Here is a 25,150-nt window from a genome sequence, read left to right on the forward strand (position 1 = left end):
TGCCAGATTGCAAAACGGTGTCGTTACCGCAGGAAAAAGCGCAGCAATTTGCTGATGCACTTAAGTTCGACGCAAGCGCGGGTTGACTTCTTTGTTTCTGTCAAAAGAAGGGAATAGCTTGGCAGGTAGTTTTGGGTGAGGAAAAGGCTGTTGACAGGGAAGACCTGGATTCCTGGTGAAACGATCGTTTTCGAGAGGTGGCTAAAAAATCATACTCTGAAGACAATGTTTTCAACGCGAACGAAACCACATGTTTTTATCAGCTACTGCCAGACCGGACGATGCACTTCAAAGGACGGCAGTGCGAAGGAGGGAAGAAGTTGAAGACAGCCACGAAGAAAACCAAACCACTTGTCATCGGCAAGTACGTGAAGTCCCGCTGTATGAAGAATGTCAAGTCATCACCATATGACTACCATGCTAACAAGTATGGCTGGATGACCAGAGAATTGTTCTTCGGGTGGCTCCTCAAACTCGATGACCAAATGAGGCGGGATGACTGAAAAATGTTTTTTGATTGTTGACAACTGCTTCGCCCACATTGTGAAAGTTCGCTTCACCTGGAGTTTCTGCTGCCAAATAACACGTCTCTACTGCAACCACTAGAATGAATCATTCTAAAGAGTGTCAAGGCAGAATTTCGCAAGCGATTGATCATCAACCTGCACCTAAAGCGGCCAATTGCAATCAACATTCATCAGGCAGCGGAAGTGTTGATGGTAGCTTGGTGGGACTTGAAGGCGTCCACCATTAGCAACTGCCGGCGACAAGCGAGACTTTTGAAAGTGCCTGTGCAGCTTGAAGAGGACCTGGAGGTGACTGACAGCAGCCCAGAAGATCTGTGGACGAAGGTTGGGGAACTGCTGCCCGCCGTCTCTTCTTTCAATGACTACTTCGAGAGGGACATTGCAGCCCTAACGTCAGCGGGATTGACAACCGAGAATATTGTTAACAGCGTTCGCGACGTATCCAGTGACGGTGACGACCCGAACAAAGACGACTGCGGGTCGCCCAACGCTGAAGGAGATGAGGTGGTATCGAACGCCAATGTTTTAATGCATATGAACAATGTGCGTACTTTCATCACTCGGTGCAGTGACATACTCGATGAGGTGCTGCGAAAAGTAGAAGGTATAGAGGTGTTTCTAATCGGTCGTGTGTGCTGCAGTCGCCTAAAGAAAATAACCGATTTCTGCAAATAAGGCAGCCTTTCGTGTCAGTGAAACGTTTTCATTTGAGTGTTTGCCTGTGTGCACACGTGTCTACTGCCAAGGAATTTTCATTGCTGATCACTGGCTAATAAACGAAAGTTTTTCATTACAACAATATTTCAAAATTACGAACAACTTTTGGTGGTCCCGCGTGGTTTGTTGATATATCGAGATTTGACTGTACATACTAGAGATGACCTACAAAAAGAACAAAAATCCAGGCCAAAACAAGAAGTGTGTGTACTACTCTTTTGCAGTTCCAAATCTCGTATGTTGTGGATGTAGTGTATAGTATTTGTTCAAAAACTCCATTAACAGCTCTCGTCCGAGTGAGTTGATCTTCTGTCTTTTCCACAAGTTATATATTACAGTTTTCCTCACTTGCACTGCACACTCCTACTCCCTCCTCTTTTTAACAGTCTGAGTCTACAGCGTTTGCATGGTCCTACCGATGCCTTTCATAAATCCTTCTTGTCATCCGCTATTGAACAGTGGAATGAACTACCTGAGGTGATTGTAACTGAGTGTGATCCATATAAATTTAAAATCCTGCTTTTATCTTCTTTTTTAGTTGCACTTACAGTGTAATGCCTGTCATTTTCGAGTACCACCTCTTCATGTGTTATATGCGCTTTCTTTTTTTTTTTTTTTAATTGTTGAACCTTTGTTCGCAAAACAGTGTTCCTGTTTTCCTCTTCTCGATATAACGTGATGGCCACAGTGCATCTCTGATCGTTCACTGTTTCGTTTTGTAATGGTTCTTTAACAATTGTTTGCCTTCTTCACTGTTATATTCCAATTGTTACTATTGTTCGTGATTTAGTTTTTTTGCTTCCCTCTTATGTAATGCCTCACCTAGAAGATGATGATGATGAATTATGGTGAAGATGAAATGTCTTTGTTTCGTAAAATGCAGGTACCTACAGCAAGGATGTTCTGAACGGTGTGATGGAAGCTGTTCAGATCGTCATCTCTTCGCCCAATCGTGAGGTGGTACAGGCCGCTCTCTACTTTGTGCGGATGCTCTTTGTGATCCTTAGCGCTGAAGAACTGTCCGAACATCTGCAAACACTGGTAAGTTTGAGTGAAGGGTGGTGCCAGTATTACTTCTGATTATCCTCCCATAGATCTTCCGTCAGTTCCTCTCCATATCGTTACTGTGCCCTATCTAGTGCATTTCGAATACCAGTGGGCCTAATAATGCTTCATGAGATTGACTGCCTATACATTTTTTCAAACATTTCTTGCATATGAATACTGTCTTGTAATTTTGATCCTTGTCTTAAATGGACAGGGATGCCAAATTTTTCTTTTGGAGTATTTCTACTTGGGAATTAGGCTTAAGACATTAGTACACATAGGTGACTGTGCAAAATTCACCTATACTCAATAAATAATTTCACATTCAATTTCTTCTGCCATACAGTTTCGGTTTCAGGTTAGCAAACGGTGGTTACAGTGTCGCCAGGGAGAACGAGATCACGTGAGGCAGTACAACAGCTCTTTGTCCAGTTACTGTTATGCTGGCTTCTGTAGCAGCTTAGAAGGAGTGACCTTCTTTCTTCTCTCCTTCCCCTTCCCCAGTGCAGAGTAGCAGGCCAGATTTGAATTATTCGGGCCAACCTCTCTGCCTTTTCCTTTCAATAAATCCATCCATTTTAGCGTAAAAGTTAGGCAAATTCAGTCTACAGAACACTGAATATATTGCAGCTTTTGTATGCGTCGCATGATCCCATATTAACTTGTGACACCGGAACCTTTGTTTGGTCCCCTGAAATGGAAACTGAAATTGCAAAATGAATAAACCCAGCTACAGATTATTCACTGCTGGCAAATTTCATGTGGTAATTCTAGTTAACTACTGTCTCTGCCTGTTAAAAGGAATTTTATGCGTGTTATGCTTTATCTATGTAGTGAAAGCAAGGCTGTGTTACATTTTGTATTTATTTCTCAGGTTCCCAACTTGTGCTCTATGTCTGAAGATTGCCGTAAGCACTTCCGTCTAAAGCTGAGGGACATATTTGCCAAACTTATTCGCAAATACGGGTAAGTACTTGCTTTGAATAACACTCACTCTGTCGCAGGTCCTCACTGAACGCTCATGATCTAGAAGAAGTTTGTTTGTTGTACTTGGAGTATGCCCCATACAGAAAAGGGGCAAAACAAGCCTTTTGGAGTGCAATCTGATACAGTGACCAACTGATTTTTCGAACTTACAAGGGGCCAAAAAAGCTTTCAAAGCAAGCAGTTCGAAAAAAATGAATTCACATTAAAAGCATCTCTTTATTTACCAAGCGGTTTGAAAAACTGGTCAATCTCTTTCTGTTGGAAAACCTCGCAACAGTTGCAGTGGCATGATGTTGAAAGTTGCTACTCCAATTGGACTCTACATGAGCACTTTATTTTTTTCTCGTTCGTGAAAAAAAAAAAAAAGAAAAAAAAAAGTGGTAGTGGCGGCCATGGCGGCTGTCTCCGCAGTAGTGAAAGTCATCTGTTGCATGCGTTAATTTGAAAAAAACAAAAACATAAGAGACACTGTCTCACAAGCTCCAGAAACCATGTGGAGTTGGAACACGAGTTGAAACACAAACCTCTCTCGGAGGTAGTGTTTAGTTGGGACACCCGGTGTATTGCAAAATGAAGTAAAATCAGCGTCTGTTGTGAGTTGACAGCGGGCGCTTTTCAGAAAAGTTCACTAGACAGATGCACAATATTTTTTTTTTCCCCTTCCATGCTCGTGCATAGCCATTTGCAAGCGGACTCGTGCCGCGCAACTCCGCTGACAGCTACACTCAAGCCTTGACATATATGTAGTGATGAGATAGGAGCACGCTCGTGCTGACTGGCCCAACCTCCATGGGGCAACGCTATTTCACCATGCCACCTCCCCACTTCCATCAGATGGTGGCGCTACTATGGCTAGCAGCAAGTTGCAATTTACAGGTGCAGCTAGCAGTGCCTGCTATCGAGAGTATAGCGGGCTGCGTAATGCTTGCAGCGCTGGTTCCAGGCTGCACAAAAACAAAATGTCGGCGATGTTGTTGTAATTTTACCTAGCTTTGGACCTGCGATCGAGAGAAAAAGTCCAGAAAACCGAACAAGAAAACATTCAAACGTCCAAGATTTCGGATGGTGTTATTGACTCTGTGGAGCACATGACGTTGCCGTGACAGAGTCCAAATAACCAGGCAGGTCCGAAAAATCGCGCTTCCGACAAATCTGTCGACAACCATATTTGTTCCGAAAATGGCCGTATTTTATATACGGTTGCCAGAGACCTGTTGCACTTTATCATGGCGAAGGGTTTCACTTGCTACGGATATAGGGATAATATATGAATATATCAAGCCATTCTCTAGCATTCGAAATGGCTGTGATTGTTTATGAAGTGGTTTTCATTTCCAGGAAAATTGCCCTTGTAAGCACCATACATGAAGTTTGGTTTGGTTTGTGGGGTTTAACGTCCCAAAGCGACTCAGGCTATGAGAGACGCTATAGTGGAGGACTCCGGAAATTTCGACCACCTGGGGTTCTTTAAGTGCCTAGCCGAGATTAATGCTTGCTGGTTAGAGGGAGCACCTGTGAAACCAAGGCCTCTAGTTTTCACTTGGTGCATGGTAAAGAACCCTACGGGAAAAAAAAAAGAAAGAAAAAAAAGAAATTCCTTTATAACGTACGCGATGCAGCTTTCTGCACCTGTGCTCTTGCCTTGATAGTGCAGCAGTTGTGAAGGATTTCGTGGTTCCGGACACGCTTCTGTGCAAGCCAGTTGCACGGGCGCCTCTCTAAGTGCACCTGTTTTGATTTGCAGGTACGAAAATGTTGTTGGACTGGTGCCCGAATCATACCGAAAGTTGGCAGTAAGAATCCGAAAGTTAGAGCAGCGCAAAAAGCGGAAGAGGAAGAGCAGAGAGCTGCAGGACACGGAGGAAGATGATGTGCCAAGTTCCGCGGCACCTGGAAAAGCCATTGTCGAAGGGTATGCTTCTGCGGTCAGAAATTTTCTGCTGTGTGAAGTAGTTTCACATTGCAGATGGCTTGACAAAGCTTTTAGCAGTCATTACCCTTTAGTTGGGTCTTTGCTGTGGCCACACTACAATTTACAGCTGATACCTAGCCTTTGAGTCTACTCTCAGGAGAAATGTTGATCTGTCGTGTGACGCTTTTATCAGCGGAAACAAAGGCTAACTTTATGCACAGTGCCACTGAAAGGTACAAGCAAATTGTGCTTGCTGTAATACTTGCATTTTAGAGCACGTTGAATCTGTCTTATGTCTTCCATTACATACAGTAAAATCTTGTTACAAGAGACATGGTTACAAGAGACACTTGGTTATAAGGCTTGATTGGTTTCCCTATATTTGCCATGTTAACAAAATTGCATACAAGAGACATGGTTGCAAGAGACACTCTGTTTGCAACAACTTTTGCAGTTCCCCTAAGTAAATTCTTCACTATTTAGAAGAGACAGAACCCAGGTATGCTCATGCAATGCAGCTGACTCGTACCAACTCATATGTGCGGCAGTTTGGATTTCCTTCTCTAAATTGTTGCAACATGTCAGGAACCGAGACAGAGTGCCTCCTCTTTACTGGGAAGTCAAAATGTCGTTTTAGTCACACAGGAATGTGATGACAGTGGCTGAAATAATGGGGAGATTTCGACTTCCCAGTCAAAAGGAGGTGCTCCTTCTTGGTTCCTGACATACTGCAACAAAACAAGGCACTGATACGAAACAGAATTTAGATAAGGGAATCTAAACTGCCACAGATACTAGTTGATAGGAATTTTTGGTTACAAGAGACACCTTTTTGGGTTCCCTTGAGTGTGTCTTGTAACGAGGTTTTACTAGTTTGCATGCCTGGTAGTGCATCATTTCTTACGATCTTACTCTTTTACAGGAAAGATTTTTCTTTTTTTTTTTTTTTCATAAGATTTCCGATATCTTCCTCCTGTCAAATGAGTTCACTTGCCCATTCTACATAACCGTAACTAACTTTGAGTTTAGTAAATTCTTCACACTCTTATTAGTACCTTGGAACTGGTAACGGCAGGTAATAACAATGACTACCTTTAGAAACACCTGAAAGGAAAATAAATGCACCTGTACAAGGCATCTACTAGGCATCTATTGCAGATAACTGATGCCTCGTTAGCATAATGAAGTAGATTCCAAGAAAAGTGAAATGTAGCGGTGAGCTGCAGAAAGATGAAATTGGGAGGATGTTGAGACTGCTGGTGCCTGAGAAGGTCCAGTGGGAGGTCTTTGTCGTGCAGTTTGGCTGATGAGTTGAAGGCCATATTGAAAAAAAAAAAAATAATAAAAAATTATGATTAGTTCTTTTGGGGATAAGCACTAGACTACTGCAAGTCGCTTTTGATCCGAGTGCCTGTTCATCTTCTTCTAGGATTGAGCAGATCTTGCAGAGCAGCAGCGATGATGAATCCGATGAAGATGGCGACGAAATTCGAGGAAGCAGAAAGACCAAGGTGTCGGCAGGCGCATGGATCGAGGAACAAGGAGAGGATGACATCATTGACTTTCTGGACACATCCGCTGGAAAACAGATACTGTGTACGTGTTCTACATTAGTGAATATCGGAGCAGCTTTTGTTAGCATTAGCATGTCAAAAAAAAAAAAAGTCTGTTTTCACATACGGTACATTCTCACTATTCCCCTGACAGCTTTTAGGCACAGTAATGAGTTTGTATCACTAATTACATGCAGCCACTGACCCCAAGGCTGTGCCGAAGAGCAAGGGGAAATGTCCCTTTGAAATCACCAAGGATGGCCGGCTGCTTATTGTGGATCCAGAGTCGGCAAAGGCTCAGAAGAAAAATGGTGAGCGTCTGGTCATTAATTCAGTTCGGATGTTGTGCATTGTGTGATTTCAGTGATAGCATCGAAGGTTGTTCTTTGTAGAGCCAGCCAGTGACACCGAAGAAGCAGCCAATGATCTCCTGGAGGCACTTTCTCACTACAAGGTCAGTTACTGCCAATTAATCTTATTGCAAACAAACATTGTTGCATTGTGGAAGCGCAGGTTAAAAGAATAGCTAAAATGTTCTGCAAACACTCACGTCTACAGGCTGTTCCAGCTAGAAGTGGATTAAGATTTAAAAACGACAGCATTGTTTTCAAAAAACGGGGCAGGTGAGCATAGTTAAGAGTTGTGTAATGTGTATCAGTTCATATCTTTGATGGTCTGCATACTGAAAACTTTTGAGATCACTGCAGAATCTGCACTGGAGAAATGCATAAGCCTGAGCGTATGTATTTGCAGCCTTCAGTAGCATGGAGCTAAGGGCTAGTGAAAATAAAACAATAAGTGCTGTCGAGCTTTAACTTTTGAGTACCAAACACTCTTTGAAATTTTGCATATTCGCTCACCCCTACTTTAAATTCTCATATGTGAATGAAAAGTTGTCAAGAGCCGTGAATATGGTCCATACACTGAAATGCTTGTTGACTGAATGCCAGTGCACTGCACTTTCTTCTGTTTTTCTCTCCAGTCTTTACTTTTCATACTACATTGCTCACATTATTTATCTTTATGAATCGGGGGTTCGAACCTGGTCGTGGTGGCTGAAATAAATCTCAATGCACTCCTGAACTGTGCAATGTCAGTGTGTATCAAAGAGCCTCGGAACCTTCCGCTATGCCCTCCCTAATAGCCTTGAGTCAGTTTGGAAGGTTGTCCCCATAAACTGCATCTGGGAAGAATGATCATGCCAGCAACATCCTTTGGAAACATCTTTTGGAAACATACTCCTAAAATTCTGTATTATGATAGATAGAAGATCAGGCTGTCCTGTCCTACTGGTTTTCCTATTCAGGCAACCTTTAAATGAAAACACGTGTAAAGTATTTTCTATTCAGCATCCAGACAAATTTAAATTAAAATTTCGGGTGAGCATTTTGCTGTTCCTAGTATGTGAATAATCTCTGTCCTCTGTCACACTCGCATTCCAGACCAAGAAGCGGAAGATGCCATCGGATGCAGATGATGTTGGAGAGACATCGGGAACAAGAAGTGGTATGTTTAATTTTTTTTTTTTTTTCAGTGCGTATTTGCTAATAATTAAACTCTTGCTTATTGCTGTGTAGGTGCGGTACCTCCCAAGAAGAAGAAAGCTGACAAGGTAAGAAGCTCGATTTTACGAAGCATCTGCGTTTGCCCCCAACATGGGCACAGTGCTCACGAGTGGCTGTGCTCATGTGATTACTAGTTTAACCATGTTTTGGTTTGACCTACATTGCAGTGGTGATGCAGTTACAATTGACTTGTTACTTTTATTTTGCAGGCAACTGATGGCGATGCCAGAAAGGGCAAATTGGAGCCTTATGCTTATGTGCCATTGAGCAGGACATCATTGAACAAACGGTAGGCTACGAGCATGTTTTTTTCTTTGCTGAATCGTTTCAAAATGAATTATGTGGCTATGAATATTTGCAACTCCAAGTTGCAAACTTGCAGATGCTTAAGAGATCTGACGCTGTCAGAATTACATTGTGATCATTTAAATTGGGGCTCATATACCTTACTAATGCAAGGGTGGAAGTGCTGCTCCAATTGCTCCATTCTGCTCGAAACTGCTTTCCCTGCTCCAAAATGCAATATTGCTCCAAAACTGCTCCAAACTAGCTGTTTTGATGTCCTGCCATCAATTTTGCAGAACACTGGAACAATTTCATTGCACCAGTTGCAAATATATAATGCATCTTGCACTGGGTTTAATATAAATGAAATTTTTGTAAGGGAAGGAAGCATGGAGTATAATAAATATTTTTTTGCAAGTAAATATAGTATCAGCTACTGGCAATTGGTGGTAATTGCAAAAAATATGCACTATGCATGTGACGTAGCACCTCTCAGCCTTTTGAATTACCGGTGGAGAGAAAAGCGAGAGCAGCAAGCAAAGCAGGTAGCGCAAACTACTGTGAGCTGTTAGGTAGGAAACCTGTCCAACTTCAAAAACTGCATTAGTTATTTTAATGGTTCTGCTGTGAAAACAAGCAGGTACTTCAACATTGAGCCTCTTTGTCAGTGGCAAGCTTGCCAAGCCTACGGCAGACAAAACCATACTTGAAGCGTTATGGGATGGTATGCTAAAGCTGCCACTCACTAGAGAGCTTCTCAAGAGTGTTGGAAAGGCATATGGGGTCTATTGCCAAAATATTGAAATTGAGCCCCAGCATTGCTCAAGCAAAGAATGATGAACTATTGACAGGAAGCAGTGAAATAAAAAAGCTGTAAGATGGAAAGGCTTCCCTTCACTGCCATCCTATATCCCAAAGCTGTTCCAAAATGCTTGAGCATGCTTTCACCCCTTGTAGACCTCCACCATATTTACAAACGGAAAAGACAATCGAGGTCGTGCTGCAGTCTGTGATCCCACGGTAGGCAAAAAGCACAGGAGCGGCACTAGCGCCAAGCTTGTCAAGGCGCATTATTGTGGTCTGAAGGCACCTTTTGGTAGACGAAATATCCATGTGCTCAGAAATTTATCAGCCTAGGCATAGGATCAAAAAATGATCATGTAATACCCTATATCTAGGACCTTTGATCTGTATTCTAAATAAATAAAATAAAATAGATATCCACGAGAGAGGGAGCGGTAATGTCATGCCCATTAATCTGAACTCCAAATTAGTATCGCTGCTAGAGCGCATCGAAGTGGTGAGACTATATGTTCAAGTCTGAAGCGCACCAGCAAGCGTTACATTTGCTGGCAGTCTGTTCCAAGTTTTTGCTAAGGTCGGCCTGTGTTATATTACTTATCTTTACATGTTTTGGCCATTTGTCATGTCAGAGATGAGTGCGAAGTTGGAAAGACATTGAACTTGCATAAAAAGAAATCAGATTGGAGGTTTTGTATTTCAGAAAAAGAAAATTGCAATTATCGAACCACATTTGACCTTAGAAACATGCTCCAAAACTCGTTTCGTTGCTCCAAAGCTGCTCCAAAATGGCCTTACTACTGCTCCCAAAGCTGCTCCAAAATGCTCGAGCCTGCTTCCACCCCTGCTAATGTGTATTTTATGTGTTGAAATTGGTTCCAGGTTCAAAAGGAAACCTGCCGCATTCAAGAGACTGCTTGCAGCAGCCCAGAAAGGAGCTAACAAAGGACAAAAGAAGAGAGCAGCTAACTTAAAAAAAAGTTCTAGTCAGAAACTTAACAAAAATATGTAATAAAACATTTGCTTTACTTTCGTGTGTGCTTCTGCATTTTTCATTGCTGTACTCTTGCTAGCTTTGGTACTCTTCAGTGGGGTCTTGCGACATTGTGGTAAAAATGTAGTTTTGGTTGAAACTACTAGTATATATAGTGCCGATGCATTGCGGTTGTAACAGTTTGTCTTCCTAGCTTCTTCAGTTACAGTCTACTGTGACATGGCACATGTAATCAACCACAACACTGTATTGTACTTGAAAAAAAAAACAGTCAAAAGACGAAGGACAAAGAGGAAGACGAGGCACACACAACGCCTCGTCTTCCTCTTTGTCCTTCGTCTTTTGACTGGTCTTTTCAAGAACATGTACCAACTGACCCAACTTTCAACTCTGTTGCACTGTATTGTAGGCAAAGGCCTTCCCTCATTAGTAGTGTGAATGAGCACGAAGCATGAACAGGAATTTGCAACAAAAACGTGATATCATATCAAAAGTGTAACTTGACTGTTCTTTATGAAGCGTTCGGGGTGGTATCATCATATCATTTCGCTTCGCATTTAGCATTCATCTGTTAAATTGAAGGCTAGTTTGCAACAGGAACTTGAACCGAAGACGTAGACACCTCCAGTTGTATGCCCACCACAGTGTAGGTGCCCACCAAGAAATGAGACTATGCTAGCCTCTCAATGCTAAACCAACAAGCAAGCCCTGTCAAGCAGTCCTTTGCATGCCTTAATTGGTTTAAATATAACTAATGGATGGATGGATGGATGGAATATAGGAGCGTCCCCTTTGAAACGGGGTGGTAGCAGTAGCTATCATGCTCATTTTTCTCCCTATATCTTAATTATTGATTTAGAATGGTTAACTAAACCATCATTCTATTTATTAAATTTTTGTTCCTACATTACTAACCTTATGTCCCTTCTCTGCTTTTAAGCCACCAATCTTCCAGTCGTTTTTTGCTAGTTTCCACCGCCGGTTTATTCACCCGGCCACTGTTATCTCTAAACCCCAGAGCTTCAGGAACAATGATTGCGCCTGCATTAACTTCCAGATGGATACCATTACATTCGAGTATAATATGGTCAATTGTTTCACTGGAGTTACCACATACAGCACATGCGTCATCTCCATTGTTAAATTTCTTTTTGTAGCGTGTTCTAAGGCACCCTGATCTAGCTTCAAAAAGTAGGGCACTGCCTCTTGAGTTATAAAAAAAATCTTCCGTCCTTATCTGCATTTTCCACTTTCGGTATAATTCCACACTCTGTTTCTTTTCCATCGAATTTATCCAATTTTTACCTTCTGTGTTTTTCACCTGTTGCTTAATGCTCTTTATTTCTCCGTCCTTGTGACTAGCATACTTACTAGTTAGTTTCCTAGTTCTTTTCCTCCATTGTGAGTCAACGCTTTTTAAGTACAGGTATTTAAATACTTTAGCTGCCCATCTGTTACTGTCCAATTTCCTCAAGCGTTCCTCATATAATATTTTACTCTGAGCTTCCCGTACTTCAAAAGATGCCCAGCCCATATCTCCCTGTACCGCCTCATTTGTAGTTTTGCCGTGGGCATCTAGTGCTAATCGTCCAACGGATCTCTGATTTATTTTTAATGTCGACTGTACCTTTGATTTTAGGCACAAAACCGCATTTCCGAAAGTAAGTCCGGGCACCATAATTCCTTTCCAAATACCCCTCAATACCTCATACCTATTGTATCCCCACAATGCCTTAAGCTTCATTATCCCGGCATTCCTTCGCCCTTCGGCCTTAAGTGATTGCTCATGTTTTCCAATGTATGCCAATCCTTCGTTTACCCATACCGCCAGATATTTATATTCTGCTACTCTAGGTATTTCATGGCCTTGTATTTTAAGACCCTGATCAGTTGAGCCATTGAAAATCATCAGACCCGACTTAACTGCGCTGAAGCTGAAGCCTAGAGCGTCCCCTTCGTCTCCGCAATACTTAACTAGAGTTTGCAATTCTTCCAGACTCTCAGCTAGCAGCACAATATCGTCTGCATACATCAAACCGGGGAGGCGCTGCTCTACTGCCTTTCCACCTAATCTATATGACAGGTTAAAACCTAGGTTACTGTCTTGTATTCTCCGTTCCAGGTTTATCATATAAAGCATGAACAGCACCGGTGATGGAGGACAACCTTGTTTTAATCCTTTGCATACTTTGACATCCTCCGTACCTCTTATCCCTTCCCACGTAATTTCTACTTTGTTATCCCAGTATATTTCCTGTAGGAACTCTATTATCTCATAACCGATACCATCTTCTTTTAATATGTTCCGCAGGAGTTCCCTGCTTACGTTGTCGTACGCCCCGTTTATGTCCAGGAAGGCCAAATACAAAGGTCTATTTTCCACTCTAGATATTTCGATGCATTGGGTAAGCACGAACAGGCTATCATCTAAGCCCCTACCATTTCTAAAGCCGTTCTGAAGTTCTCCGAGTATCTTGTTACTTTCTACCCATGCTTGCACCTTTAATTTCAACGCCTGAATGGCTAACCTGTATATAACAGATGTTATGGTAATCAGCCTGTAGGATTTTATGTGCATCCTGTCTCCTTTACCTTTATAAATCAAATTCATTTTACTCTGCCGCCAGCTGTCCGAAATTTGCTTATTCGTTATGACTGTTTCCAGAGCTTTTAATGTTTCCTTAATTTTTGGACAGAGTTCATTAATCAGCTTGATCGGAATTCCACCTATTTCTGAAGATGTGTTTTTGGGAATATTTTTTTCTGCCTTTTTTCAGTTTAGATTGGTCAGTTCTAAACTGCTTTGTATTCTGCTATCTTGTGTCGCTTCCTGATTTGCGGAGATTACCCTATCGTCGCTCTTAAATGACTCGGCTACAACTGATGTAATGTAGTTCACTGCGTTGTCTCCCTTTAAACATTTTCCCTCGTTATCTTGAATCCGATCCTGCTTTCTTTGATTCTTCTTCCCTAGCTAGCTTATATGGTTCCAGAATTTTCTTGCTCCGCCTCTAGAGGCATCTTGTATGTCAGCCATCCATTGATTGGTGGACTGCCTTATTTTACTTTGGACGAGGGCCTGCACCTGAAGTTTCTTTTGTCGATTTGATTCCCATTTTTGGTCAATTTCCTCCTGAGATACCTGTGCTTTCTTTGCCATTCGGTGTTCCCTTGAAGCAGCGCGTCGTTGTTCAATAGCTTCCCTGATTTCCTTATTCCACCAGCTCCGTGGCTTCCTCTTTCCATTCCAGCGGTTTGCTACTTTAACTTCCTTAATTTTCCTCCTTATGAGAAGTTCTACCTGTTCATAATCCCAGTCTTCCATGGGGCTTTTCTCTATTGCTTCCTCTATGTCTGCTGCTATCTGCGCTATTAGATCGTCGTTTAATTTTGCGTTTACGTTTTGTCCAAGTTCCATTTCTCTTTTCATCAAGGGCCCCATCTGCAGACTAATACGTTTATGATCACTTCCCAGACTACACTCCCCTTCTTCGTCTATTTCCATTTTTCTGACCTTGCTATAAATTTCCTGCGACATTAGACAATAGTCAATGGTCATCTGCCTGTTGCGGAATTCCCACGTGGTTTGGCCTTCACATTTTGTTTCTCTATTTACTATAACCAGATTGTGTCGCTCACAGAAATCTAGCATTAGCTTCCCGTTACAATCCGTGTATCCATCCAGATCGTCGATGTGGGTGTTCATGTCCCCCAGTAGAATAATATTGGCCCCGTTTCCAAACTGGCTTATATCGTCACTGAGACATTCAACAAGATCCTTGTTTTCTTGCCTGCATTGATGTCCTGTTCCTAAATAAACTACCCCTAGCCATGTCCTTATGCCGGCAATTGTTCCTAAAACCCAGATATGTTCTTTACAAGATGATTTAATTCTTTGCCAATTTGTTCCCTGGTGTATCAACATACCTACCCCTCCACCCTTTTTTTTCCGTTCTCGTTTTGTTGCACCCTTCCCAGACGTAGCCTGCTATAAACGGCGGATCTTCTAGATCCCCGAGATGAGTCCCGCAAAGAGCATACACACCTATTTTGTCCTCCTTCAACTGCTGTTCTATCTCTAGCCATTTCGCTCTTTTTCTACCTCCTTGCATGTTTATGTAGCTGATCCTAGTGTTAAATTTCTTTTTTGTACTTTTCTTTCTCGACCTACTCTTTGCCATTTTTGGGGGCTCAGCCTCCATTATTACACTTTCTTCTGCTAATGCAGGTGGGTGCCTGCTGTGCACCACTACTCACATTTTGCCCTGTTCCGGAGAGTACTGCAGCAATTTGAGGCGCGCTGTTCCCTCGACGCGGTATCCAAGTGCAGTCTACCATTCAGGTTTCTAACTGCAAATAAATGTGCTGGCGTTTTCTCCTTTTTTTTTCCTCTGGCTGCCGTTGTGATAAACGCACGTTGTTGTTTTTTTTACTTCTTGATTTTGTCGATGAGGATGTAGATATCGATACTTTGATCCGATTCTATGGCGTGATAATGGGAACCGGATCGACGAGCTTCGCGTTGAATATGTTGCATACATGGAGGAAGAAAAAACGAGCGCGCGGCAATACTCTTGAATTCTAGTCATAAAAAATAAGAGAGCGAGTCAGCCTCCACGTGATTAGACCACGTGATACGGTGCGGTGACATCTACTACCGTTGCCCATCGCGCATGCGCAAATCGCCGCCGCGCGAGGTTTACCTACGCGCAGCATCGGGAAATGCTTGCCACAGCAGACAGCCGCGCGCCCGCACTATAGAATATTCTAGAGCACTATACCCGCACCAAGGAAGACGCGCGCATTAAAACATACCGACATCAAATAGAGAACCAAAGCTGGAGTTTGCTGCGCGACGCCAGCGCTCGGTTTCCAGCGGAGCGGAGAGGAACTACAAAACCTACGCCCGCGCTGCGCGCGGCTGTCTGCGGAGTCTGCGCAGCCCGCTCGCTTGGGAGCGCGTGCTACGGGTGATGCTACATTCACACCAAATCGGTCTAGGGGCGGAGCTTCCGCTTTTCACGTGACCGTTGACGTCATGGCATCGGCAAAAAAACACATAAAAAAAAAAAAAAGCTTTGCTCCGGCGCGGCGGCTGCGCGGAAAGCGTCGCCGAGGTAAGTCGCCTGCTTCAACTTTAGAGCCATAACGGCCGCTTGTGTACCCTGCACTCGTTGTAGCTAGCCAGCAGCGGGAACTTAAAATTCCTTATGCTAGCATAAGCAGACTTTCACTTTTTATTCACTTTTTTTTTTTTTGCAAATCTTCGCCGAAAGATCGCGCGAACCTCGTTCAGTTTCACGCTATAATATAGCTGCTGCAATAGAAATGTGAGTGATGATTATACAAACTTACTATGTGCACTCGATGTGAGCTTAGAGATATTGTTCTTGAACGATACCTTTAATTGTGATCATTCGAACCGCGCATTTGCGGAGCTACGCCGATCATCAAAATTATAGGCTTACCGATCTATAGCTGCGCAACTTAATTCTATGCAGCTAATAAAATGGCACATTTTTAGCTGGCATGGCGTTTCGTCGGCACTTACCTCGATCATGCACAGAACCTTCATGATGAGGTCGTCATTGAATTCACCAGCTGGCACACATATATATATATATATATATATATATATATATATATATATATATATATATATATATATATATATATATATATATATATATATATATATATATATATATATATATATATTTATCCATTTTACTCTCGGGATCTTAATTTATTTCATTTTATACATATGTATATTGTCCGTTCTTATGCTGTGCTCATATTTTCTTCTAGCTGCAGCTCAGGTGTTTCATGCAGTCTTCAATACCATATCCTGGAGCAAAAAAAAAAAAAAAATGGTTTGCTTCCACTCATTAACAATATTAATTAAACCGTTAAGAAAAAGAAATAAAGAAAATAAGCTAATTATAACAGTACTGTTTACCATGTCTCTCACAGCAGCATTTTTATTATGCCTGCTCTCATTCGATCATACCGTTCTAATTTAAACAATTCAATTTTTTTTAACAGGACAAAAATCTTGACCAGCTAGTTAAGCTCGTGGGGCTATTCTGGACCTAACTGGCTCTAGCTGGAACCAACTGAGGATTTTCCCATAAACTATACCCTAAATGGTGAAGATTTCTGCTTGATATAATTAAAAACAAAATCTCAGAACTGAAAGCATAGACCCATGCCCTTCATAAATTTAGCAGAACATACAGTACCTGTAGCTTTCACACCATGCATCAACTTTTCTATGCAAGTAAAAGCAATCGATGCATTGATTTTCTCGAAGAAGGCATGATATGCAGGGAAGACTTCGAAGTCATTAAAAATTCAAGTTTATTTATTATGTACATTATTTACATTGAAATGAACACAATTTCATTACAGAGAACAAAAAAAAAATGAAGCCATATGCAGGAATTAAAGACAGAGATGAACTATGCATGCAATAAAAAATGCGCCAGAAACATACTCTAATTTCCAGATATATAGTCTGCACTGTCTATAAAAACCAGCTAAAGAAAGGATAATTCGCATATGGCATACATTGCGTGTGACTCAGGTGTATGCATAACAATAATGGCATAAGATGGTAAACACTCTTTTTTTTTTTTTGAAGTATTATGAGTGCTTTTCAATGCACACCATTGCCATCACGTGTGCAGGGCAAAGACCTCTGCCATATACATCAGCTAATTAACGGTTTCTTGTGCCAGCTAGTCCTCACAAACTTCGTGCCGTTTGCCTTCTCTTGAAATGCAGTCAGTTACCCTATAGCAACCATCGGCTAGCTTGCCCGAATATTAAATGCCCTGCCGTGTCCATTTCTTCTTGGTTTCAACTAGAATATTAATAACTCACGTTTATTCCTGACCACTCTCTGTGCTCACTTACTGTCTCTTAGTGTTAAACCTATCGTTTTCTATATCAAAACTGTCTGCATTGTCTAAAAGTTCTGTTGAAACCTTTTTTTTTAGCCTTCTCAAGCTGCCCAATAGGCAGTACCGAAAAGATACAACTGTCACATATACTATTTACTTCTTGAGGTATACTACTGGGCAGCTGTCATTCATGATCTGAGAGCTAGTACCTGCCAAATGTACTCCAAGTCAATTTTATTTTTCTAATTATTTGACTGCCATCGAAGAGAGAGGCGATTGTTATACCTGTACTTATAAGACATATTTCCTAACCACTTCCAGGTCCTTGTTACCTATTGTAAACTCCTATTTGCTATCCTAGCCTATTAAATGTTACTTTCATTTTCTCCATATAAAATTTTAGCCCTATTGCTCTACCTTGCCTGTCTAAATTCGTCCCCTGAGTTACTTTGCAAGGCACCAGTATCAATGAATCACAGGTTACTGAGGCGTCATCCTATACCCTTCAGTTAAAAAAAAAAAAAAAAAAAAAAAAAAAAAAAAAAAAAAAAAAACGGCTGAATTATTTGGTGAAATGAGAGATAGGGCAAAACTGTGCCTTTCTAAGTCAATGATTGTAATGGGGTCATTTGTCGTGCAGTTGCCTTCGTTTAGGGAGAGGCTTCAGAGATGAACATTCCTTTACTGGTGAACTTTGTACATGCAAGCCAGAACTCTCTGGCACAGAACTGGCCAGCCTTCTGAAAGCACAGTAAAAAAATAATTCGTTTCGGAGAGAACTTCCTCGTTATGACAATGATAAAAAATTGAAGTGCACTTTTCCCAACCTTCCACAATTTTTCTATGCATTTCTGAAGGCCCTGGTGGAACTGCTGGCTCAGACACTGCAGCCCTAGAGGTTTCTGTTGAGTCTTAATGGTCATGGAATGTTGACGCGGTCGATGCCTTCGCATCAACCTCTGTTCGTTGAAACTTTTCAGGACGCGTCATGGAATCGAAGACCAATATATGTAGCTGGTGTCAAACAGATAAAAGTTGGACCCACATATATGCTGTGACATATAAGCGGCACTTTACAGAAAAAAAAAAAAAAAAAACATTTCCTCATGTCCTGCAAATTTTTGCCGCTGATGAATATATGCATAATACTGCTTTTACAACATATATATTGTAACAGCAAATTCAATTAACATCATTAAGCTGCCGTCAACACCATTTTTAATATTTTCTTCCCGCGCGCTTCAACAAAGAAATACTGAGTACTTCCGAAATACCGCGAAATACCGAGTGCATATGCATACGCGCACACGCATACACACACACACACACACACACACACACACACACACACACACACACACACACACACACACACACACACACACACACACACACACACACACACACACACACACACACACACACACACACATAGGGCTCCTGATATCATTCTTGAATCTATATGCATGTGCATGCAGATTTGTATATGTAGTTACAGGCGGTTACAGAAAGGCTAAATTACTAACGCTAGTTGAATGAAAAAAAAAAGAAAATCAGCCAGGTATAACCATCATCAATTTCAAATCTTGCACATACCGAGTTGTCATTCTTCCAGTATTCTTCGCCGAGGATGCAGATTTTTACAACTTCTTTCTCTGCCCGGAAAGGCACGCGTCCATAAGAATTTTTCCGTCATATGATGAATCATGGAGAACATGTAAAGAGGTACGCATTTATTACATACACACACATGCACACTCTCTCTCTTTCGCGCGCACGCAAATAAATTTTGCGCAATCCTTGCTACAATCGAAAAGCGAAATTATTGCTCTTATGTACAGTATAAAGTTCACATTACAGCATTGCACAGTTCGCCTTAATGCTGTCGTGCTGCAGCTAAACGGCGCAAGAAAAATCGAGTAATGCTTGCATGCGTATACACATACATATATTACTGGCTAGAAGCGCCGTCACTGTGAAAAGAACTTACCTTTGGGTGACGAATCGAACTCTCGTGAAGTCCACACAGCTATACTTTACGTTGTCAGCCGAGATCTCTCCGACTTTTTACAATCTTCTTCGCATTTCAGGTATCAATGTCAGTAGCCTCCCTCCTCATGTATGTCGCTGAGGTAGCGTCACAAAATGAGTTCCTGACGTTCAGGAGCGTCACTCGTGGTCGCGAGGAAACAGTGGAATGGATAGAGAAGATCGAGAAGCGCGCACGCGGATCGACGGCCGGAAGGAAGGCGCAGGAGCGCGCTTTTTTATGGTATGTATTTCTTGCCGACGCCATGACGTCACTGATCACGTGAAAAGCGGAGGCCCCGCCCCTAGACCGATTTGGTGTGAATGTAGCATCACCCGCGTGCTACAGGCAGCCGCACGTACACGCGGAGCGGGAGAAGGAGAGTGAGGACGAGAGGGGATGGTCGTGCGTCTGTGCGCGCAAAGCCGGCGCTCTTTGCCAGTGGTGTTTCTTATTTTTGCTTTTTTCTGTGCCCCGGCTGACATAGAGGCTGGCTGAAGGTACGCTCTTTATCGGTGCTTTCGAAAGTGAGAAATTATGAATAATTGATCGCCGCGGACATTGTTTTCAAAGAGCGCTTGTTGGCAGGCTGAGACAAAAAAACAAAAACATGAACGCGAATTCGGTACTCGAAGGCAGAGGCAAGCGACAGATATTTTGAAGGACTTGAGGCGGCACCTCTTGATGTCTCTTCCATGTTGTTCAGAGAATGAAGGGTCCAGCCTTCTCGTTGAGAATTGATACGCGTGTACACAGCGACGAGTGCTCCGGGTGCTGGTTGGGGAGCTTCCTTTCCATTTGTGACATGCTCACTTGAAAAGGGCCTATTCAACTCTTTGGGAACAGACGTTTTAGGCGATGCTGCCGGCGCCGTGGTGCCTGCTTTCGGCGCGTTTAGGACGCATTCCCTACAAAGGCACAAAGCATGCCGCCTTACCCTTTGGTTCCTGCTGACAGCGGTCAGGGGGAGTTCGCTGCTGTGGCGCTGCTATCCGAAATCAATGACTTATCTACCTTTAACGATGAGAGGTTTCTTAACGATGGATCACTGACGAGAAGCCGAGGCATGCCATTTTCGGCAGTTTCCTCTCTCCGCGAGACGAAGAGTGAGGAAATGCCTGCCGGCTTTTCATGCAGGCCGGGACATCTCTCCAAGTAAACCTTTGTCTTAATTCCACAGCTACGCTGTGCAATCCCTAGTTCAGTTATCTCCTCTAGCGAATGCGCAGTTTTGAGCTCCCAAAGCAGGATCGAGTATGAGGATAGAACGATTAACGTATGTGTTTTCTCTTTATAAGCGCCGAGTGATGGCATTAATGACATATATCTGTTTCTTGAGGCCGACTTAGTTCCGCGATGGATGCTGCGGCACCGCCAGTTACAGAGGTGCGAGATACGAACGGTACGAGATACCTAAAAAAAACCGACAACCATCGTTTCAACACGAAAAAGAGAAGAGAGAAAAACACCTTCACGAGTTTTGCGAAAAAGCGCGCCGTCACTTTTTCATTCCAGATTTTTTTTTCTTGCCCCCTTTGTTGGAGCGCGACGGCGGCCAGAATCCGGCCGGAGGAGAAAAACAACCGAGCGCGCGCGCGCAAACACGTGCTGGAAAGCAGCGCGGAGCAGACGGCCGCACTGGGCGGAGGTTTTGACGGGGTCTCCATGGAGGGCGCTGACGCACAGAACGTGGGAGAGCGAAAAAACAGGAGAGGGAACGGCTTGCGAAGGTTGGCCACGTGACGTAACGCTCTCTCCTAGTTTTTCCTTCCCCCATGGTTGCATAGGCAAAACGCATGTTTTCAGTCGCCAGTGATTCGTCTTTGGCTAACTCTACTGACATCTAAGGAAAGGCTCCTTGCCTACGTCTACCGACGTCCAGTATGCGGCGCCATCTATTGGCGTCGAGGGGATCTGGGCATGCGCAGTGGAACACGCGGTGGCAGATCACGGTAGCTAGCGGATCGCAGACCAGGGTAAACTAAAACTCTATTACAGTAAGGGCGTCATCAGGATCTGATGGGCCGTTTTCTTTTCTACGGAGCCACCTCTGCCATGCTTGGACCCTGCGTAAATCGCAGGTAGATATTTTACTACCTGGAGGTGCTTGACGGGTGCCACCAATCTCTGTCTGCGGCTATCGTACGTCGCAGTATACCGTGGAGCAAGATTATCACGCCATTTTGTGAACACACATAAAGCTTCAGAAATACAGGAAATTGTTTCAAACAGCACCAAAAAAAAAACGTTGCTTTTAAAGATGCAGAGTGACTGCGCGCAATAAAAAAAGAGAAAGAAATGGCGACACGTAAATTGTAAGGTTAATGAGGCTAGTGAACTATCATTAACTGTTTATAGTTATTTCAGCAGCGGTGCCAATCTACGCTCTCGAGTTAATGACGAAACATAGTTAAATTCCCCTGTTTCGGAAGTTGCGGCAACGCGTTCTGCCGTCTAAATTTATTCTATAATGTTCGCAAACGCAACAGTTCATTTTTTTCCCTGTGATCATTATAAATATTTGCGTATGGAACATCATTTTAGCGAAATGAACAAACGCCGATTCACTACTCTTTCACAATGACTGTTACATTACATCGTCACAATGTGATTATTACCTATTGTCCCAGATGGGGAATCTCACGCTTTCATCCCACCTGTAACGATGGTTGAGATAAAACAAATTACATTGGGACAGGTAGGTCACCGCCGCTTGCGGCGGGGGTTAGCCTGCCACCGAACTTTTGTCTGTTGTAGGCCGTCATTGCACCCGCCACCGCTTCGGTGGTGGACGATGGCTGTTGTTGTGGCGCGCGTCTTTCTCTCCCTCTTCTCTATTTTCTCTTCTGTCTGCACGAGGCAGCGGAGGTGACTCAGCTACGGAGCCAGTAGCAGGCCCATGCATTTTCTTTTCCTTCTTCCTACAGGCACAACAACAACTTGTCTAGCTTGAGCGCTGTTTTACGGAATATATGATCGTCCTAGTTATCCGGAAGCTGAATCAGATCGGCGAAAGAAAAGTTTGCTTCGGGGCCTTTAATTCAAAGATATCAAAAGTTGAAGAAATATCTTACACTTTGGCGACGCGCGTGCCGTCCAAAATGTTTCCGTTGCACGTAAAATACTGTTTTACTTTCTTTTGCTGATGGCTGGACTTGATTTTTTACGACCTGAAACCATGATGTCAGCATATTTTCATTTTCACGTACGAAAAAAATGACAACGATCGCACAACTAGCGCCGTAAGGTGTGTGCCCCATCACGAGTGTACGCAAAAAAAAAAAAAAAAAGAGCAAAGGAGACTGGAACCGCCTTTGATTGGAGTACACGGCGGATGGATGGATAACAGCTTTTATTGTCCACCCGGTGAAGCGAGCCCACTGCGTTGCAGCACGCTGCGAGCAGACGACACTACATACTACATATCGTGCTCGTCCAAGTAGTGACGCAGAGTCACGTGGCAGCAGCCCCTGTGCAGGATGGTGTTTTAAGGCCCGTTCACACTTGCGACTAGCAGTGGTCGCGCGACCGTTTTGGTCGAAAAGCGACAGTCGCAAATGGTCGCATTGGTCGAAAAGCGACTGCCGCGGGCCGATCGGGCACTGCTCGAATTTCCAGTCGCGCGACTACTATAGTCGCAAACCATTTCACCAATCAGCGAGGTCCCGGAGTACTCGATCGAGCACCTTCTCAATGCAATTAAAGGATACTCCTACCTTTTCAACAAACGGCACCCGGAATTCAAAGGCAGGGAGAAGGAATATATGGCCTGGGAGGAGATTGGAAAGATATTCAGACTATCCGGTTAGTACCACGAACTTTTGAGAAATGGGTTTTTCACGCAGGTGCAACATTTTATATTGACACTGTCTATTCGTCGTCGGCGTTCTCCTGGAAACACGAGAGCGCGGCATGCGCACCGGCTCGCCTGAAAAAGCTGAAGTGTCTGGCAAGCGGCTGCTACCGACGTTCGCTGTCATCGCCCAGTAGCTCTCCTACTCCCAACTCGTTCGTAACGAGAACAGAACGAGAAGGCGACTGTCGCAAGTGTGAACATCGGTAGTGGCGAGCTCCTCTCCTCTGGTCGCGCGTCCTCATCTAGTCGCAAGTGTGAATAGACGCCCGTTCCTGCGTTTCGCGTCGTCGTTGGAGTCGGTAACCAGCTCCGCAGCTGGGGCGGCGCGCTCCCCCCCCCCCCCCCCCCCGCTTCGTTTCCTCTGCCCCCCGCTTCGTTTCCTCTGTGGCGGCGACCGCGCGTGTTATCGGATTACTGCTCTCTCTCTCTCTCTCTCTCTCTCTCTCTCTCTCTCTCTCTCTCTCTCTCTCCCATCTCTCTTCCTGCGTGGCGGCGAGGGTGCTCTCAGGTTGCCGAAACGCGGGCTCGCTATCAGCGGATCACGGTGCGTGCATCCCAAGCCGAAACGCAGAGTCACGTTCTCTTCACTCGGTCGCTGCCGCTGCTATCTGTTCGTCGCGCAACGTTCCTATGGGCCCACGCGCTGCCTCCCGCAATCTCCCGATAACTTAATTGCTCTCTTCATTTCTCCGACCACAAAGCTTCTTTCATGACAGCCAAGAACTGTTAGTGGAGTGTTTCTTGAAGGAATACGTGTGAAAAATTCAAAAAAAAAGTTGTCTGTAATTGTACATACGTGTCTTGCTCGAACTCTTTGCCTCAATCTATCGAAAAGGTGAAACAGCTGATGAGCTGCGCTCAAATTTCGCATTAGGAAGTAACGAAATCGTCGACAATTTTTTATTTCGTCCGAGTGAAGCAGCTTTTTATTTTTCTGGTTTCGGTGTTTCGGTTACCACGCCGCCGACACCGTCGAGATAAAACTGATAAAACAATGGGTAAAAATGTCCGCGCGACGCCCGCCGGTGAAAAAAGGCACGGCGCACACATCAGGGAGCTTTTTTTGTTTGTGTATTAACTTCTACCATGGGTGGCTCAGATAGCTTTTATTTATCGCTTTTAGATGGCGCAACAATTAAAAAATCCTAGGAAATGAGCATAGAGCTAGTCGTTTTTTGAAATGGACTTTCCCAACTGGTTTTGACACGATGGCGGTGACGTACTATTAGACAGTTTAGGGAATAAAAATGGTTAGATGCAAAAGTAATTAAAACCTGATGCAAAAATCAACTTTGAATATAAAGTTCTTATGATGTTCGAGCATAATGGCGCATGTTACCACTCTTCAGGGAGGAGATGTTGCCTCTAACATTTATCCACTGTTTCATCCGGGGTTTGCGGTGTCTAAAGGAGTAGTTGTGCTGACCGGTAGAGCTGAAACGCGCATTTTGTTTTCATAATGCGGCGGTGGCGCTACCGGCGAAAGCCCGGCTCTCGAAAGTTCTTTTCTGCCGTCGGTGCACGCACGATTGAAAGCGACTCGTTTCATTCTTTTCAAGAACATGAGTTTATTTAGAAGAAACTGCGTGAAAAAGTTGCAGCAGAAAGAGAGCAGAGTTCAAAACAGTTTGTTCTTTCAGCTCATTTATTGCGTTCCCTATTTTTCCGGACAGTATGATCCAAATGCTGCTGTGTTACTTCCTTAACTGTTCTTATTTTTTCGTGAATTGTTCCGCGCCATCAAAAGACCATGTCGAAATAGATTTCAACAGTGATCGCGAATAAATAAAGTAAATGAACGTACAAGCTTGTTTAGAAAAACGTGAAGACGGTGAAGGAGAAGACGGCCGCCGGCCAAGCAATGGATTAAATGTGCTGCTACGGTGGCTCTTATGAAGCTTCATATGTCCAGTCGTTGGCGGTAACACGAAACGGCCTACGCACCCAATGTTTCTTGAACAAGCCAATGAGT

At 43.4% G+C, this 25,150-nt stretch overlaps 1 protein-coding gene across 1 annotated transcript in view; it reads left to right on the top strand.

Moving 5' to 3' along the window:
- LOC146189691 (RRP12-like protein) overlaps positions 1–10,422 on the top strand; it is a 31,751-nt gene extending 21,329 nt beyond the window's left edge. Inside the window, exons 23-32 of the mRNA XM_084604460.1 lie at positions 2,128–2,285; positions 3,166–3,257; positions 5,023–5,190; positions 6,620–6,786; positions 6,941–7,054; positions 7,136–7,197; positions 8,186–8,249; positions 8,321–8,355; positions 8,518–8,597; positions 10,277–10,422. Of these exons, the coding sequence (XP_084460586.1) occupies positions 2,128–2,285; positions 3,166–3,257; positions 5,023–5,190; positions 6,620–6,786; positions 6,941–7,054; positions 7,136–7,197; positions 8,186–8,249; positions 8,321–8,355; positions 8,518–8,597; positions 10,277–10,406 (1,070 nt within the window). The 3' untranslated portion in view covers positions 10,407–10,422. The remainder of the gene's footprint in view (positions 1–2,127; positions 2,286–3,165; positions 3,258–5,022; positions 5,191–6,619; positions 6,787–6,940; positions 7,055–7,135; positions 7,198–8,185; positions 8,250–8,320; positions 8,356–8,517; positions 8,598–10,276) is intronic.
- The last annotated feature ends 14,728 nt before the right edge of the window (positions 10,423–25,150 follow it).

The sequence above is a fragment of the Amblyomma maculatum genome, chromosome 5 (assembly GCF_055883805.1).
Source record: "Amblyomma maculatum isolate TAMU_Amacu chromosome 5, ASM5588380v1, whole genome shotgun sequence".
Classification (NCBI taxonomy): domain Eukaryota; kingdom Metazoa; phylum Arthropoda; class Arachnida; order Ixodida; family Ixodidae; genus Amblyomma; species Amblyomma maculatum.